At 32.0% G+C, this 20,092-nt stretch overlaps 3 protein-coding genes across 3 annotated transcripts; 2 read left to right on the top strand and 1 right to left on the bottom strand.

Annotated features, from left to right (window-relative positions):
* LOC139485420 (uncharacterized) lies at positions 1 to 12,220 on the bottom strand. Its single transcript, XM_071269895.1, has 7 exons — positions 11,462 to 12,220; positions 4,548 to 4,620; positions 3,669 to 3,754; positions 3,124 to 3,231; positions 2,267 to 2,326; positions 1,740 to 1,820; positions 1 to 1,075 (listed from the first exon to the last, which is right to left on the bottom strand). Exons 1-7 carry the CDS (start codon positions 11,570 to 11,572, stop codon positions 833 to 835), a joined length of 762 nt encoding a protein of 253 aa, XP_071125996.1. The 5' UTR covers positions 11,573 to 12,220; the 3' UTR covers positions 1 to 832.
* Positions 12,221 to 17,343: 5,123 nt separating this feature from the next.
* LOC139485419 (cyclic GMP-AMP synthase-like receptor 1) lies at positions 17,344 to 20,092 on the top strand. The gene has a single exon (XM_071269894.1). It carries the CDS (start codon positions 18,336 to 18,338, stop codon positions 20,013 to 20,015), a length of 1,680 nt encoding a protein of 559 aa, XP_071125995.1. The 5' UTR covers positions 17,344 to 18,335; the 3' UTR covers positions 20,016 to 20,092.
* LOC139484045 (serine/threonine-protein phosphatase 6 regulatory ankyrin repeat subunit B-like) lies at positions 17,464 to 18,270 on the top strand. Its single transcript, XM_071267768.1, has one exon. The coding sequence runs from the start codon at positions 17,464 to 17,466 to the stop codon at positions 18,268 to 18,270; it is 807 nt and encodes a 268-aa protein (XP_071123869.1).

The following is a 20,092-nucleotide window of genomic DNA, read 5'->3' as shown; positions in this document are numbered from 1 at the left end:
AAGTTTTTGATTCTTTTTATCATTTCATCAAGTATGAATTCATTGTAAAATGAACTATTGAGTTTGGCACCATTATTGTCCTTTAACTGGCAATTATTGTTTCATCAGGTTTTCTTCAATTGTACAAAATGGTACAGAATTTTCTTTCAAATCAATTATGCTTTTGGTAATGCATTACTGTTTGTGAAAACAGTTATCTATGTTCTTGGTACACAAATTGTTTGCAACCATTACAAATCCGTGTTAGAAGAACAATCTTTAGAGTATACAACTTATTCCCCGAGTCTTTATTAAAGCACTTTCAGAAAAAATTTCTGAGCAATGTTTAGCCAGTTCAAGTATGCAGCATAATTCATCATTTAAATTATAAAAAACAACATTTTTAACAAATAATTTTGACTAGAAACAGTCATATATGCACAGGTTTTTGTCACTCATTCCTATCATATTTTGTTAATAAATTATAACTCATTTACTCTATTTCTCTTGAGTTGTATCACATTTTTCGGGACAGGCAATAAGAGGCATTGGTGTAATAGAAGCCAAAAATTCGTAACAGCTCGGTAGTAAATCCCTTCCAATGACCGCAGTCATGTTCAGTATACATGTACCACCAGGCTAAAAATGTGTACCATTTGCAGATGGTACACCCTCCCTTTATCACAATGCAGCTACATTGTATTTACGTAGTACATGTAGCACTAATCTTCTAATTTGCGTCTGTCTTCCATGATTACTGCAAACTTCTTCCGAACAGCACAAACTTCATTTTATCCAAAGATCCACTTGGACTCGATTCAAGTTATATCCACATTATATCCATACAATATATTCATATCCACACAATATCCACCGTTACTTGATAACAATTGTTATTGCTTGATTGCACATTAAATGTATGTGAATGATTTGATATAGGTTCCTCTTTGGGTTGAGGATATATTTGTTCATAATTTGGTGGATTTAGTTCTTTATTCGGATCACTTTCTGTGTAGGGAGGCAAGTGATATCCGAATGGCAGTTCAAATGTTTCAACTGAAAAATCTTGTCGACATCTGTGAGACCGATGTGTTCTCTGCAAAATCATAATCAAATTTAAACCAATGGAATCAAATTGTGTAAAGAAATCATATATTTAATGATATACTAACTAATACTACAAAACAAGTAATGAATCTGTCTGGAGGTGTAGCAGATGTCAGGTCGTAGAATATATTGAGAATATATTACCGGTATCAGAACAACCGCCAGAGAAGAAAGTACACATATGTTTTGTTTTGTCTTTGATATGTCCATCTTGTACAAAAGCGATATTTTGTTTCAGCTATCCTCCAAACAACTGAACAGCATTTAAAAGACTTCTTACCCTTACTGGAGCACACGAGTTTAATCTTACTGTGGAAGTAAGTTGGATTTGCATTGATTAAGCTTCTGTTTTCTGAGTAGTGTTAACATGGTTAAGTGATCAAGTTTTTTTTTTTTTTTTTTTTTTTTTTTTTTTACGTTTGTCGCATATTAGTGCTTGCTCATTCATTAAATGAATCTTTTTAGAGTGGCTCTTGTTTTATATTATATGAAGTCGTATATTGTGTGAATATTTTGTAAGAGGTGAAACTTAAATAAAATATTGTCTTGTCTTGTCTTAAATTAAAAGTATTTTTCATTAGTGAACATTTACGCAGTACACTGAGTCTTTATCATCTTGTTATACTACTAAAAAATAAACTGATAAAACTTACTGGTTTATATAGGTATTCATATGTTCCTCTCCCTTCTGAAAGCTCTTGGTATTGTGAGACAACACAGGCAAAACAATAACACTAAAAAATAAACAAAAATAGTCAGATATATACCAGTAGGTTTATTTTTTAAAGACACAATGAATAGATTATAATAAATGTGAGCCAGTAAACGTTCCAAACGTTATTTATTGTATATTTGAGTATCTATATTTTTATACCATTTGTAGAATAGTGCATGCTTGTTTAATAAAAAAAAAAAAGTTATAAAAGGAGATTTTATTGCTTGACGTATTTTACTGTACAGTTATCTAAGAATGACAATGTCTTTGTGTTATCGATCTTATATACATGTAAGTATAACAGATAAAGGCAATAACAGAAACCCGTTTCATTCGTTAATAATTTCATAGTTGTCATAAGATTTGACCCAACTGAATTTGTAATCTGGGTGTTTTTGATAGTATTTCAATCTGCTTCTATTAACAGTAATTCATTCTAGAGGATTATTTAAGTTGTACACTTACGTTTGCTATGAGTTTAAAACAGTAAAAGAAAACCCATATAATTTCCCACGCATGGAGTGTCTGAAAGTAAAAAATGTACTTTTAAATAAATAATGCAAATCAGCGAATAAAATATCAATTTCATCTTAATTCTTATATCATATTAATCCCTATTATAAGGAGAGCTTTGCATAAACATCTGTTGCATGAAATTTTTCATTGAAGAAAAAAATCAAAGTACATATAATTATAACATCTGGATACATACGTACAAATGTATATTTCGTAAGAAAATTGTGTTTTAAGATCATGGTGTGTAGAACTAGATTAATCCGTATAGCGTCCTTCTGTTTGGTTTCGTGTAGCTCATTCTTTCGGTTTCAATGAAGTGTTTGACTTTAAGTTGTTTATTTTTTCTATCGTGGCGTTGTTAGTTCGTCTCGGTTTCTGAGTATTCCCTTGAAGTAAGTCTTCAGTTTCTTTTTTTTAGGGAAGTAACACAAAGATAAATATTATAAAGCACTAATGTGTATTATCATTGCACTCATGATATAATTTTTAGCTACAATAATTCGGCTGCATGATAGAAAAAATTTAGCCTACGTTTTGTATATTTTTTTGGTCTCGTGTTTGTGCGTTGTTGTTATTTTGCATGGTATCTTGCAAGTGCCTACTGATTATTCAAAACACACGTTTTGTGCGCTCATAAATTCTTATCTTGCGTATTTATAATTGAAAAGTAAGATCCCAGGAACTATCAACCATTTGAGAAGCATGAAATATCAATGTTTTACATTACCAGGTTTGTGTATATACTTTTACAGTAATAAGTAAATTAAATTCTAACTAATATTTTACTGTATGGGATAAAATTTTACCTTTTCTCTCTCCATGTGTACTGTAGTGAGTAAAGCTACAGAACCAGTTTCATATAAAACATTTAAAATCAACATATATATCCATGGCAACAATAAATATCGTTTGTCCTGAAAATAGAGAAACACATGACATATTATAGATAGACTTCAATTGTATTGAATATATATTTTGCGATCGATAATTATTAAAACATATTTGCAGCTTATGTTAATATCTCTTTTTTGTTGTTAATTACAAAAGAAATACGGGAAAATATCCTCTTTTTACAAACTTTAAGTTTTGATCTTGCTGTGTTGTTACTTGGAAAACAAACGGAATCACCGACTGTGCGAGACCCTCATGTTGGTAGTCAATGTCGTTAAACACCCCTACATAAGTAAATTTAATCGTGAACAAAGTGTCAGAGAATTGCCTTGTACATTAAAAAAAAGATTTTCAAAAAACTAGTCCATAGAATATGAAGAAATGTGTATATATATTCATTGAATAAAAAAAAACCTTCCAATTATAAACCATATTTTTTTTTTATTAAAAATGAACTTACCAACTGAACACCGGGTATAAGGACTAGAGAAGTGGTTATCATTAACCCATACAACACAAAACCAGCATATACAATCCCTTTATATTCTGTAAACATAAAATGATTAAACCATACAACACAAAACCAGCATATATACTATCCCTTTATATTCTGTAAACATAAAATGATTAAACTATACAACTCAAAACCAGCATATACTATCCCTTTATATTCTGTAAACATAAATTGATAAATGTACTGTAATCCGCAACGTTCTAATGATTTCTTAACTTTAATTTGCACAATGTATCATATTTAACGCGAATTGTAGAAATATAAATTATTAATTTAAATGAAGAGCTTGACATTTTCTATAGACACAAGCTGTTTTTTTTTTGTAGTTGTTGAAGGTCGTATATTTGTCTATTGGTGTCTCTTGTGTTTTATTGCGATACTGTCTTTAATATTGAAGCGAACCCTACATCTCATTTTAATCATAGTAGGTTCAAGAAATATATTTAAATACTAGATAAGTTTAAGTCAATCTGATCAAAGTCCGAAATTCTACATTTGGTCGTTTGTTAATTATACATTGTAGATCTGTTCACTTTGAAACTTCTTTTTCGGGGTGGGGGGGGGGGGGATTGTTTTGTTCCGTGTAGAAATGCATTCCATGTTCTTTTGAAATTTGTGTGCCTGTAAACAAGCATGTATACTTTATTGTAATTATTCTAATTGGGCAATTTACATATTTAAAGATGTAAAAAAAAAACAGGTGCTCGGTCGAAAGAACTGAAACCCTGTTTGTTTTCGCTTTTGGGGTTTTGTGAAATGATAATTCATTTTACTTTTTACTTTTTAGCATCAACCTTCAAATATACATGTAGTATCGTATCTTACCTGGGGAATCCTGTATTAACTGGTAGCCAACGTACCGGAAAAGGTAAAATACAAGGCACACAAGGGAGACAATCTGAAAATAGGATTGTGGAACATTTAAAATTATGATATCAAATCCTTTAAATGTTATAAAAAAGAAAATTCTGCCCTTAAACAACCACCAACAAAAGAACAAATGACTGTAAATATTGCCAGTTGACAATTCACTGCCGGCAAATGTTATCTTACTAAAAATAGACATGCATGCAAAGACCTTCAAAAGAACTATAATTAATGTTGCCAGTTGATAATTCACAGACGGCAAATATTAAAAGTACAATGAGACAACGATCTTCAAAAGTACTGTACAGTTAAGGTTGCCAGTTAACAATTCACAGACGGCAAATGTTAAAAGAACAAAGAAACAAAAGATCTTAAAAAGTACAGCAAATGTTGCCAGTTGACAATTCCCAGACGGCAAATGCACAACGATCTTCAAAAGTTCATGTACAGTAAATGTAGTGTGTTGATAACTTCACAGACGGGAAATGTTAGAAGGACAAAGAGACAACGTTCTTCGAAGTACTTTAAAGGTTGCCTGTTAACAATTCATAGACGGCAAATGTTAAAAGTACAAAGAGACAAAAGATCTTTAAAAGTTTCTTTCCATACGCTATAGTAAGATAGTGATTATGTAGATCGTTACTATAAGGCATTTTTATATCAGTCCTCGTATCAGTTAATACCATTGTATCAGCCTACAGTTACCAAGGATCATATCATTTTATCTTTTGTGTTCGTATAAAATGAGGCATCTACATACTTTATGTTAGTTTCGAGTCAGCTGAAAATATTCTTTGTTACTACTTACAAACATTTATACTGTCTATACTGTATTCCTTATTTCAGTATTTTTATTTTCTATTGTCGAAAAGAAACTATATTGTCAATTGTAATGCTTAACATGTGTTCATATTACATGTAAGTGTACTGATTTTGCCCGTATTGAGTTCTCGGTTGGTTTTAATAAATCTATATATATATCTATAGATAAGATGATATGAAAATTTCGCTGTACAGTAATATTTTCAGAAGCAAATGAGTGTGAATAAAAAGAAGCTTAGTTAACTTAGTCAACGAGCAACACAACGAGTTTCATCTTTTGTTTTTTAAAAGAAAACTGCTGTCATTTTTGTATTTAAAATTGTGTATCACTCGAAAAAAAAGTTCAAATGGACTTTCGTCTATAAGCTTCATGTCGGAATTCATTTCTAAATAACGTTTACAAGAATATATACGAGCATTTACAAATGAAATCGCGTCTCTTCCTATATACATATCAAGTCGTAAAGTTGAGTTGAACACTGCAGTAACATGGATTGAAATATTCACCCCAATGGGTATCAAGACTAGGCCGTGACCCCCTCCCACTACCCTACCCGCAAAAAAATATATATATACAGCAAATAAAACAAAAACAAAATCAAACAAATACTGACATCTCCTTTTTTATTAGAACTGATGTGTACATATTCCAACCACGCCAAAAAATGCCTTATTCAACTTAAAAATTGATTCTTACATTTTAGTTTAGTAGGTATTTTAACTTTTCCTAAGAAATTTCATGTCAGTGAGAAAAAATCTTTAGGCTTTTCAAAACATTTAGATTTTTTTATGATTTGAAACAGATTATTTTAAGAGTGCAGCAATGCAACTTAAAATGACATGTCTCTATTCATAATCTAAATATCTTCTCAATCGAAAAAAAACCAAGGACATCGAAACTAACCTTTTTAAAAAAGTTTCAATGGCACCCAAATTAAGACATGCGATATAAAATTCCTTCTTTATATTCAGTGACAATACATTTAAACCATTGAAAACTAAAATACATAAATACCATTTACCCTTTGAGTTTTAATACTTAAAAGTTAAGTACCTTCATTTTGGATGGGACAATTTAATGACTATAGGTCTTTTGGAGAATTAATATATGGTTTAAATTAAAAAATAAATTCTCACATTATACAGACAGCTAGTAAAAATTCACAAGGAACATTTTAGCCATCTTTTAATTAAACTCTACTTTAAATATCATGGGAATATCAAGTCTAATAAGGCATACAAAACGATTATACAAATTTTAACTGTTTCGTTTCAATTTCAAGTTGTCGTCAATTTTGGTGTGAATTTGTTTTAAAAGCATATATACTTCTTACATTGTAATGCAAATTAACTTATACAATTATATTTGAACTATCATCGCTTTCTTCGTTTTTTCTTTTTTATCAATTCAAAATTTTAAAAGTTTGAGGTAGAGATTTAGGTTTATAAGTAAGTAGATTAGCCACTCCACATAAATATGTGCCGTCTCGTCAGTGGTTGTCTCGTCCCATTTCTTAATGATATGTAAAGAAAGTTGGTGCTATAGACAGCTCCTTAATTTATTGATAACCCTTTTGTCAGACAGACAAGTTCAAGATCGGCTAGACTTTAAAGACATGTAAGACCAGTAATAACATGAACGGTACCATTTTTCTACACCAAATGGACATTTTAACAATAAAGATCTTTTCGGTAATAGTGAGGCTCGAGGCCTGCTTGCCTTAATATTTTAATTTCAAAACTTATAAACAATGAAGAGCTCAGAAATTAATAATAAAAAAAAGAACAAAAGGTATAGGCTAGCCAAAGCCGGGTAATGAATTACCAACAACCAACCAGCTTGTTTCCTAATCCCTGTATTTCATATTGTATAATTATATTTTGTGCATCTTTTTGAAATAAAATATTGTGTAAACTAAACTAATCCACCAGCAGAGGTATCGACCTAATAGTAGTAATAACACTAATGTTACAAAATGGCATATTGAATATGATTTGATGAGTGTCTGTTTTATTTACGTTCATCCTGCATCTCCTTTTATGAATACATTTTCCATATAATATTACTGAGTGCACTTCTGAATGTCTGACTATCAGTATTTTGGTACTAGTGATAGAATCTATGTATCTCGTGTGTGATAATTTGGACTTTTTAAATGAGGTGAATGAAGTGTTTCACATGGTGAACAAATTGTGTGCTGGCGTAAACTTAAAATTTGTATACATACAATTATGTACATTCAGAATATCATTAACACCCCAGAGGTGATAAGAACAAACAAGTACCTTGTCAAAATTTGTCAATTTTAAAATCAAAGAGAAAAGGAGACATTTATACTTGTGTTATTGTATTTATTACCCTTTTAACAAGTCTATCAACTATGGACACATATTAAGCACACATGTCCTCGGGTAGATACACATGTCCTCGGGTAGATACTGGCTTTATAATCATGTAATTATATAAATATTAATTTAGGAAATATAACAACTTTATTGATTCAATGAGTAATAGCCCTCCAGTTCTGGTCAAACCCCGTGGTGTTTTAATAAAATATGTGAATCTTCTTATGGTCAATTACTGGCTATTTAAAAAAACAAACAGTACCAAGGGATAATGTCGCCTTGTGTCATAAAAGTATGTTATCAACGAACACAGAGTGACAAAACCTAATCTATTTGTTGAGATTTCACTAGATCAAACAGATTATCTCCAGACGGTTCATTAACACTGAAACAGAAGGTGTGAGACTAAGTTGATACATGTTTAGGCTATCTAATCACTTTGAAATAGATTCCTTTAACTTATCAGTCTTTCTTAATGTCGGATCTAACTCTAAGCTAACTCTGGTATAAAAATAACGTCCTTTTTTAAAATTCATCGGATGTTATGATTCTGAATTGTTTGAGGGTCGCCAAATTGGGGTGAGGTTTTCTCGGGGAAAAAAAACCTCCTGCATAACTTTTGAAATGAAGGTCGTCAGTCTAAAAGTCAACTTTACTCCGAAATTAACCAGCTTAAAAAATGATTAAATGTAATCTTTATAAATACTATCCCCTACTACATTGCGCAACAGCTTACATTGCTGGTATCGATCATCTGGATGCAATATGTCTGCATGCTATACATATTTTGACAAGCTAAGCTCTATAAACGGAAAATATAATTTGATTTCATTCAGTCAGTTTTTATTTGTAAGCCTTGTTTTGACATCAGAAATAATAACACGTTAAATAATGTTTTACCAATGACATTACAGGCCTCAAACATTGTACTTTTAACACGAAACATGACCGATAATTTAGCAAAAGTGCATGTTTTCATTAGATTCCAGACGATTTCAATGCATTTATCGATTCTGCTTTGACTTACAGTATATATTCGGATTGAATATATTTGACGACTGTCTGGGTTAGTACTCAGATCAAAAGTTTTAATGAGATTTTCTCATTTGAATTAGCATCTTTGTAATTTCGTTGTATGAAGTAACGAAACTTGTAATATGAGCTGTTCGAGTAATTGTAAAATATGTAGCAGTTGAAACAAATATAGACATAAAATTTATAAACCACGCATGTCACGCGTTCTTCTGTTGTATATACATACAATAATCCTTAAATGTCATTCTGTTATTGCAAGTCTATATTTTTAGTTCAATTCGGTTTTGTGTTATCACTGACACAGTGTGAACTTTTTCTTATGTTTTGACTTTAAATGTAATGCAATAGTGCCACCGTTGGTATATTGTTTGTTAGTCCCCTTGGTGTTTGTGTTTTCTGCACTAAGAAAATCAGATTTTATTCTGATTAAATTTCGTGAATTTCATTACTTTGAGTATGCTGTGTTGTTGGAGAGCAATTAAGGTTTGGTATTTATATATACCATTTCAAAGACGAAGCAATTAAAATCCAACCATACTTTCAAATTGTTCTAACCACGGTTTCTTTGAAGTACATCTGTGTATTTACCCGTTATTAATACAAATCGATAATCCGAATGACTAATTTTACAAATTGCATGCAAAGTCAATTTCTCTGGAATGTTAGGTATGCGGGGATCGATATTAAAACACCTGAGATCTTTTGTAAATTACAACTAACGATTGACGTCCGGACCTGATTTGAATAGAAATATTAATGATTTGTTGATTAGAGGTATAATTATTATGAAATTTAATATGTTGCTATTAAATCATTCAATATATCATTTGCCGATAAAGGTTATAAAATAGTTTTGTTAATAAGATATTTGTGATAATATAATATTTTGTAACACGTTGTTAAAAATCAGATTTTGCATTTAAGTTACACGGGAAAATATTAATTACAAAATATGAAAATTACGGTTGTCATTTTCTTATTACCGATATATCATGTTTTACTATGTACCTTGACAAGAAATGTCTTTTTGTAGAATTAATTAATTTCTCGTTTTTTACAGGGAAACAACATTTCTATGATGATTAAGCCTTTTTATTATTAAGGAAACGAAATTATCAGGTTAAACATTAACAGTTTATCCTGGGACACAATATATTGACAAAATACATTTCCAAGGTTTATCTAAAATGTAACCAACTCTTTATATATATAGACCCTTTTTATTTGGTCAAGATAAAATGGGTGATAAAAGGTCATCTGGAAGTTTGTTTGTTTTCTTTTAACTTAATATATTCAACTACAGTGATGCATTTCGTGAATTTTGCATCTATAGGCTTAAGTCACTTTCAGCATTTCTTTAACGTTTCTTCGGGCAGAATCAATTTGTGCCAATTGCAGTTTTGAAAAGCTATTGAATTGCGCCACTCTCACTTCACCGTGTGTTCTCTGTCTCTGAAATATTCCGACAGCAAACTTATATTTGAACACTGCCTCGAAAAGAATGTTAAGAAAGGAAGAATTTTCATCTTTTTATGTTTAGCTTAAGATAAAGATTGCTTTCCAAATGGATTTTATTTATCTTTCTCATGTTAATAGGATCAAATTCAATTTTCTCTATTCTGACATTATTGTTTGACCGGAGGTTGAATGATGTCCAGATAACTCGACCATTGTCACAAGACGGCTTCACACCGATACCCTTAAGGTTGAAGCTATTTGACCACACCATTCTTTTGTCAAAATTAATTGTTACCAAATTGAAAAGTGTCATTGATCAAATTAAATACATGGAAATGTTTGTTTTGAATGAAGTGATACACAAGTTGTTTATTGTAGGGACTTAGGAAGTCGATAATAACTATTACCAAAAGTCTAAATATGGCTAATAAACTCACAATCCTCTTTTTTTTGTGTAAAGATATGGTATATTTGTAGTCTTTTTTTAATGGTGAAAGGCACTATATAGATTCATGAAGTTTTAGATAATGATCATCAGAAAAATAACCAAATATAAAAAAAGAAGAAGATGTGGTATGATTGCCAATGAGATAACTCTCCACAAGAGACCAAATGACACAGAAATTTTAACAACTATAGACCCCTGTACGGCCTTCAACAATGAGCAAGTTTTCAGTCAGAAAAAAAGAAGTTGTCAAGGTCCAATCATAATTATAGGTCAATTAAAATTACACAGTGGCACAAATGATAAATGACAAACAAATGTAGGTTACCGTAGTTAAAAACAAAACAAAGATCTATGTCTATGAATACTAATAAGATACATTCAAAATGTAGAACACACGAAATAAAGCCGATGTTGTCATGATATATGTGTGGGGTAAATAGCTTGTCAAAAAGGGGTGGCGTAAACTCTCCCCGAAAATTAGTCTAAAAAGGTAAAAAAAAAAAAATACGCTTATAAAAAGGTTTTGGTCATCGTAATTGGGGAATCTAACCCCTGGTCCTGTCACTGAAACTTAATGTGGTATATATATTTATCTGCATGTATGTCTGTTTATATTTTCGTACAAGCCATACAATTCCCTTCATTAAATTACAAATATTTTACGAAAAGTACAGTTTAACAACTTTTGGACAACAAACACTCTGGTGTAAAGAATATCAAAGTAATAAAAAAATCTCATATTTTGTAGTAAAAAGATACGTACCAGAGTATAACATCCACAGATTAATGTTCCAACTCTTGTATTTGAAAAACACAAAAAAGTCTTTATTATTGCCATACTCTCTCCTCCCTCGTTTATTCTTTTATTGCACATACAGGTAATATTAAAAGAATGTTTATGTCACAGGTAAGAGTCGTACATATTTGTGTAGATATCCTTGTCCCACGGTGTACTACAAACTTAAAGATGTCTGATCAACCGTCGTATGAATGAAAAAACTACGGTGGTTAACTGAGTCACGTTCGGAACAAATACACTAAAATCTACGGTATTTAAATGGTTTGAATTTCCTACGCTCTAACGAACATCTAACGACACTTTTTGTGTCAATAACTTTGAGCAAACGGCGATATCAAAGTTACATGTGATTAGGATGAAAATAAAGCAATATGTCACAACAAGAAGATTATTCTGCTAGACGGAGTATTGATCGAAGACGGTCACAATTTGTTAGTCAATACGTCTGTCTTAGATCGAACAATTAAGCTTATAAACTTATAAATCCTGATTAGTATATAGTAAACCTTTACATAAACACTGCATTCTTTTGGGCATTAAAAGATAGAGTCATCCACGAAAGTATTTAATCCACGTCTTGATTGTTCAAGTTACAAATGAGACACAATCTGGGGAAGACGTATAGATGTTTATCAATATTACCTGTTCAGGTATATACGATTGACATGACATAAAACCGAACAAGAAAAACTGTAATTACAACCAGTTTAAGATCCATACAGTGTCTAAAAAACCTGTATCTACATTGATTAATTATGCCGTGCCACTGGGAGGAACAACTTATTTATTATTTAATCACTTATTGATATGAAAATTAAATATGACACACTAGAAAAATTAGTCATTAGCAGTTATGATGTCACTCAAAATATATATTGACATTTTTACTATAATAATTATATTTACCTATGTCCTGAAAGAAAATTAAATTTTCTTTATGTTAATTAAAGACTATTCATGGGAAAATTTGAGCAATATATTTCATAGAATGATGGAAAGGGTATAATCTTAGTGTGGGAATTTATAATTGTATTTGGTAACTTTTTCAGAGGACAACGACACTTACACACGGCTGATAATAGTATAATAGTTGTTTTATTATCACAGCCTTTATACAATAAGTATTTACTGGACATTGATTGCACTATTGTATTATGTAGGTGCTACCTAACGAAGGAATAATTTAAGTGTTAGCATTATGATTATATTATCGGTAAAAGACATAATATTTAATGGGATTTATTTACAACGAAAGACTCAACAGTAACTCTCGAATACAGAAGATTCAAAAGGTCTAAATAAAGAGTACATTTCTTTCTAAACAAAATTTTGTAAACGTTGTGTGGCATTTGTTGATGTTTTCTAAACGCTACAAAAATAGAAACAAATACATCGTTTAATCAGTGTTTACTGACCCTGTTTGAACTTTCAATAATGCATACATGTTCATGTTGGTGGTAAACAGACTTTTTACAAACGGTGAAACAATTATATCGTTTAATCAGGTTGAAGTTAGAAACAAATGTAGAGTTTGTACTAACAATTAATTAAACGATGAACGACGCATTTTTAGCGAGTGCATATATATAGTTTACAAGTCAAAGTTTATGTAAACTTTGCAAGTGTATGTTAGAAACAAATGATCAAAACATGTGCCCGCTTAGCAGTTTGAATCGTTTGTGCTAGAAAGAAATGATCAAAACATGTGCCCGAAAATCTCACGTGACATTAGCTCACTGATTGTCTCTTATGTGTACTCGCTATATAGTACACAGTATTAATGTGCATAGTATTTTACCATAACTATATGTGTAATGTGTAATTTAAGATACTTGTGTTTTATAATAGATCTGTTATTTATTATTGTGATATTGTTATTTCAGAGTTTATTTTTATACTACTGGTATAATAAATCATCCGAACCCTAAACAGAGTTTATTATTACTTGACCCAAGAATCGACCCTGTTACAACTTTAGGTGTCATACCACCAATTACTCCCTCAAAAATTGCAGCCATTATTCCCCAACCTGATAATGAGGTGAAAAAATAGATACAGTCAAAATGTTTTCAGAATGTCAAATGCTTAATGCGCTTATATTAAAAATACCAATACACTGCAAAGACGGATGATAAATTGGGGACAGGATATACTTACCTACTAGAGCATATTAGGTCACCCAAGTTTTAAGTAGAATCTAGTTTTCTGTGTAGTGTTCTGTTTCTCCTCTCGTCATTTCGTTGTTTGCCATGCTTTTTTATTTTACTCTTTTTGACTTATAAATTTCGATTGTCCCTTGGTATCTTCTGTGTCTATATTTATAAACAAACGGTTATGTACCTGTCTAGTGATTATTAATTATTATATGTAGCGGTATACGTAGCAATATTTGAGGTAAGTAACTGAACCTTTTTGGAAGAACACACAATCTGAATTTGAAGTTTCGATTTTGAAAATACTTTAAAATTAAAGCATTCGCACAAACCGACAGAAAAAGATCAAGCTATAGATGATGTTATTAATTCATCAATGTTTATGTACATATATATGTATTACGTGGGAATATGAAACCCAATATTTACTATCTACATTTGTATATCAAAGTTGCACGAAACAACTCATTAAGATCGGGATATAATCCCCTTTTGTTCATTATAGTTCACGTTTTTTAATTCAAATTGAAATTTATTGTTTTTGTTTTAAAAGAAAGCCTAACATTTGCGAGAAATCCACAAACTTAGCTGTCAAATAAGCCTAATTTTACGTTTAGTCGGATTAGTATGTGTTGTCATATTAAAACTAGTCATAAATCAACAATGAAATCCCACGACTTTTCGTTTGTCTTAATATAGCATGCACTGAAATGAAATACAATAGAATATTAACGTGGGTGTTCTGTGGCTTCGTCAGCAGCACTTCTGTGGATGATTTAATAAGTCTGATAATCTGACACTCATAGCTAGCAGCAGCACTTTCCATGGAAAGGATGGGATTGGAAAATATCACGCTTTCAGTTGCGATGAAAAATGAGGTTAATATGACAAGTTAAAAAGAAAGAAAATAAAATGTCATTTTTTTTGCACTAGGGGACGACTATATTGACATCCCTTGGGTGGGATGAGTTATCATGTAGGTGCATATATTGCTATATATGTTCATTTTTATCCGAAGCTTCGCATCGCAAATTTTACACTTATATATATTTAATTACAGCATGTTGTATTGTAGACTAGTATCCTTGATACTGTCTTGTGCAAAGTTAATAATTTTTAACATTCCTCATCCTGTCTCCTTAACAAAGCATTTAAAAATCAAATGCTAGTCCACTTATGTGTGGTTTTATAAGCTGACTCTTAGACAAATTAAACATTGTTTAAAATAAGATGGTATGGATCTTTATGAAATACCTCCGAATGTTTGTCCTATGTACGCATACAATCAATTTTAAAGTAATTGTAAATGACAAACATAGCGATGTGTATGATAAACGGGAATAAAATATAACCGCATTTATCGGAAGACAGGAATGAAATATTACTACATTTATCAAGAGACGGGAATAAAATGTGACTATATTTATCGCGAGATGGGAATGAAATGTGACTGCGTTTATCGTGAAATGGGAATATATTGAGACTAGTTATCGTGAGAGTGGAATTAACTGTGATTATATTCATCGTGAGACTGGAATGGAATGTGACCATATTTATCGTGAGACTGGAATATAATGTTATAACATTTGTTGTAAGACGGGAATAAAATGTTACTTCATTTATAGTAAGACGGGAAAGAGGTTGATATACATTTATAATGAAACGGGAATGAAATGTGACTACATTTATTGTAAAACGGGAATGAAATGTGGCTGCATTTCTTAAATATATTGTTAGACTGGAATAAAATGTGAATAAATTTATTGTAAAAGAGGGACGAAAGATACTAAATCTACATATGCATATGGAGCGTCTGGATAATCGAGACTAGATGGACATTCAAACTCATAGATCGAAAATAAACTGATAACTGCATGGATAAAAAGAAGAAAAAACCAACCAAACAGACACATAATAATACACAATTCACAGAAGAACATAGAAAACTAAAGACTGAGCTACACAAACCACACCTAAAACTGGGGGTGATCTCAGGTTCTCCGAAAGAATAAGTAGAACCTGCATGTGACACCCGTCGTGTTGCTCGTGTTATTACACACCCGGTAAATAGTCTAATTCAGTAGGTCACATTCGTGATAAGGGAACTGGATTGTAGTTACGATATAAGGAACATATCTGATATCATCTGTGAAACGGATATTCCATAAAGATCAATAAACTCATGAATTGCGTCCGTTAAATTTACGAAGGGATGATCTCAACATCACCGTTTTGAACTCTTGGTTTAATAGCTTCCTTGTGGTCAGCAACCCCCTATCAAGGAAATTATGATAGAAAATGCAAGCCCGGGAAATCGTATCAATTGGGAGATGTTTACTCCGTATGCAGGCTCTGCTGGAATGTTGCTACATAGAAATGGAAAGTTCACAATTGGGAAGCTGAAATCATCTCTTTTGTTTTAAACCGACCCTCACTGTCAATTTCTAGATGTAAATCAAGATATGAGCAGACTTAACTGTATCTAGTTTAATCTTTATCTCTAGTTCGATGGGATAGATGCGTTCAACATAGTTACCACAGTTTGAATTATTTAGTGAGAGAACATCATCTTCTTAAATATCGCAAAAGTTAAAGTTAACGTCTAAGGCTGACTTCTTTTCTTTTTTCCTTAAAGGTTCCTGTATGAAGTCAGCCTCATAACAATAAAGGAACAAGTCGACAAGATGAGGGGTACAATTGGTTCCCATGGGAATGCCGATATTTCGATGAAAAACACGTCCCCTGATCGTAACAAATATGTTGTCAATGAAGAAATCAAGCACGTTGATAATATCAGTTTCAGTTTGGGAGGGGGGGGGGGGGGGCTTTATTTGAGGGAACAACAATATATTGGTCATTGAGGTATGAAAAGTGTTTTGCAATATTTGTGTCTTTAAAGATTGACTTAGCATGGGTTTTAGTAGACATATTCAGATTCTTAATAAGATTTTTATAAACAGCCTCATCGTATTTTAAATTGTGTTTCCAATTGACGAATTTAGGCTTATGATATTTCGGAACTTTAAATAATACATTTCGCAAGGAATTGTTATTGACAACGTTGAGGTCACTGGTAATAAGGTGGCCAGCCGGTTATATGTGAATTGTGAACTAGCTCAGGTGCAAGCAGGAGGCTTAGACTTGAATTCGTCAATGTTTAGATCATTCAAAACGTGTTTCATTCTCAATTTTATTGTAATTAAAAATTCTAGTTGCAATTGGTTTGGTATAGGTATAAGAAATGACTGATACAGACTGATTTTTAAAATAGGGAGGTATTTCTAAATGAAATAATTCATTAAGAAGAATATTGCCAAAGTGAACGCCATCGAGACAAAGGAAAGTTTAAGAAAAGTTCTTTCCTCTTTTTTTTTTTTTATCTTTTCCAATGCGAACTGGTTTGACGGGAATGAAATGTGAATGCATTTATATTTTAGAATGATGTCCTTGTACCGATGATAGAAAATAAGACTACATTTATTAATTTTTTTGTTAGATGTGAATGAAATGATAGTTTATTCATCGTAAGACGGGATTAACATATTACTAAATATAATGTGTTTCCAAAATAAAAGTCTACATCCGGATGAATGGGGCATATTATCCTGTAGTATTCATTATATATACACGAAAATTTGATTTAAATACCACTTTAATATAAAGGTTGGTTTAAAAATAGAAAAAAATAGAAATGCTGTTAAGTCAAATGATATCATAAAGGTGAAGTCCCTCATAAAAGAAAATGCTGATCCTAATTATCGGCCTTCGCTTACAGTTCAGGGAAATTCTTGTAGCACACTACATCTAGCTGTTATGCAAAGTAGACCTGAGATTGTTCGTCTACTTTTAGAAAATCGTGGTGATCCAAATCTGGAAGACGAGGCGACCAAATGCACACCATTATTTCACGCTTCTTGGGACAAAGAAAACGGCACAGAATTAATAAAATTACTTTTAGAATATGGCGGAGATATAAACCACACGAATAAAGTGTACATAACTCCTCTGATGTATATAATACAAGATAGTGTATTACCCTATCCAGATATATGTGGCCTGATGGAAAGTGTGACATTATTGGACCAAACCTCTGTTACCGGGGGGAATATGTTGCACTGGGTTATGGACGTACATCCGGACGAGCAAAGCGAAGGATTTGACGAAAATAATCATTTTTGCAATGATTACATCAGGAGAATGCACCGAAAAAATAAAACGACATTTTTGCAACTGTTACATGGGACTGACGGAGATGGAGACACCCCGTTACATGTTGTAGCATCATGTGCATGCTATGATTCGATGTTATATTTCCTTGAACAAGGGGCAGATGTTAACCGGAAAAACAAAGATGGCCAAACGCCTTTGCATTATCTAGCAGCAAGCGCTGATTATAGTGGATTTTCAAGATCGTTTGAACTGCTTTTGCAGAAAGGAGCGCACATTAACGAAAAAGACGCAACAGGTAAATCACCACTGCACCATGCAATGTATGACGACGATCTGCGTCACTCGGGTGTAATTGAAACATTTGTTAGTCATGGGGCACAAGTTGATGACGTAGATAATTGTGAACGAAACATGATTCACAGTGTTGTTCTTAAGAAACCCATGCAGTGATTTTTCTCAGTCTAGATTGTGTTGAAATTTTATCGAAATGTGGAGTCGACATAAATAGAGAAGATATGTTTTCCCTTACTCCTTTGCATTTGGCTGTCTTAATACTTAATGTTAAAGTCGTTGATAAAATACTTTCACTAGGCGGGCAAATATCGAAAACTTCAAAGACAGGTGAAAACAGTTTGCACAGGTCTTGTTTGAGATATATGATTGGGCCAACAGTTATTGCAAATTGCAATAACAAAGATATTCTTAATTCAAGAGACAGTTTTGGTTCAACACCACTGCATTGGGCCATATGGTTTAGAGAACAAACAGTGATTAAATGTCTTTTAGAGAATGGTGCCGATACAAACATTTGTGATTTGAATGGATACAGTCCTTTAGAATTTGCAGAGCTATTAAGATATGACCATTTGAAAATGATTACGACAAGAAGTAACTCGGAATCAAGATATGTCACAATGATAGATGATATTGAAACTGAGTTTCATGGAACTGATGTATTTGAAGAATGTCCTTGGATAAGCTTTATAGATAAAATCGATGGAAAAATTGATCTTACGGAATGGAAGAAGCATTTAAAATTACACAAAGATTCATTAAGAAAGTTTGTCACCATAGTTTTAGATTCACCGTGTATGGGGATGTACTATGATATCCCGGAGAACATAACAATAAGTATCGCAATTGAAACTGTAATAAACTGGCTTTCTGCTTATGTCGAGAGAACTTACCCACTTCTGAAGTGTGAAATACGCTTAGCTGGAAGTAAGTACGAGGGCACAAAGGTCAATATACAAGACGAGTTCGACTATTTATTTAGCCTGGTTAACTTCCAGCAACATTTCATACCGACTGAATGCGATTTAAATTCAAGTGAAGTAATAATGCTCAAGCTAAAAAAGGAATGTGACCGAGAAAACTTTTCTAATTTTCTCACAGCTGATGGATTCCTTGATAGTGCAAAGATTAACTGTGCCCTATACTCCACAATAAATGAAGGCATTATAAAGCTTTTCAAAGAGAATTCTAATACTGCTTTTAAAAGTCTATATATTGAGGGCTTGTTAAACAGTGCACAAGGGACTTTATCGTGCCTTACTTTTCACTGGGTAGGTCCAACAGTAAAACTAGCTCCCATAAGCGTTGATATTGTACCAGAAATTATTATTAAAGAATGGACACCAAGGGACATACGGACAGATTCAGTGCTTCTTAATAAACTAAAGAAAGATAGTTCCGTGTCAGTGGTAATGAAAACCCCCGACCAAAATTTCGTACCAAATCACGAAAAATATTTCAGGATATCATTTGGAGATTGGGAGCAAGTGATTATTCGGAACTGTCCTCATGCTGTAACGAAAGGTTACATTTTGATGAAAGCGTTGCTTTCATCCAACTATTTTCCAAAGATTGTTGATTCTGAAAATGAAGAGGATTTTGATTTAATTACAACTTACAAACTGAAAACATGTTTTTTGCACGAACTAGAAAAGGCAGAACTATCTAATGGTGAGACATTATCCAATCAAAATATCGAAAAAGAGGTGTCTTTAGACTGGGCAAACAAAATAATAACTAATCTAGAAAAATGTATTTATGATTCTGAATTACTATCATTTTTCTATCCACGACGAAATCTGTTGCTGATTGAAGGAAGTGAAGTTATGTATTTAGACCACGAATACAAAATTCTTCTTGAAAGCCTGAAAGAACTTTTAAAAACAGGATCAGACTTATGACGATATGCATATATATTAGTAACCGTATACAGTGCATAGATTTAAATTGATCAAATTAATAATAAAAAAATACCCCG

Source organism: Mytilus edulis, chromosome 8 (genome assembly GCF_963676685.1).
Source record: "Mytilus edulis chromosome 8, xbMytEdul2.2, whole genome shotgun sequence".
In the NCBI taxonomy this organism is placed as follows: domain Eukaryota; kingdom Metazoa; phylum Mollusca; class Bivalvia; order Mytilida; family Mytilidae; genus Mytilus; species Mytilus edulis.
Note: the sequence above shows the minus strand (reverse complement) of the source record. Positions and strands in the feature narration are given on the sequence as shown.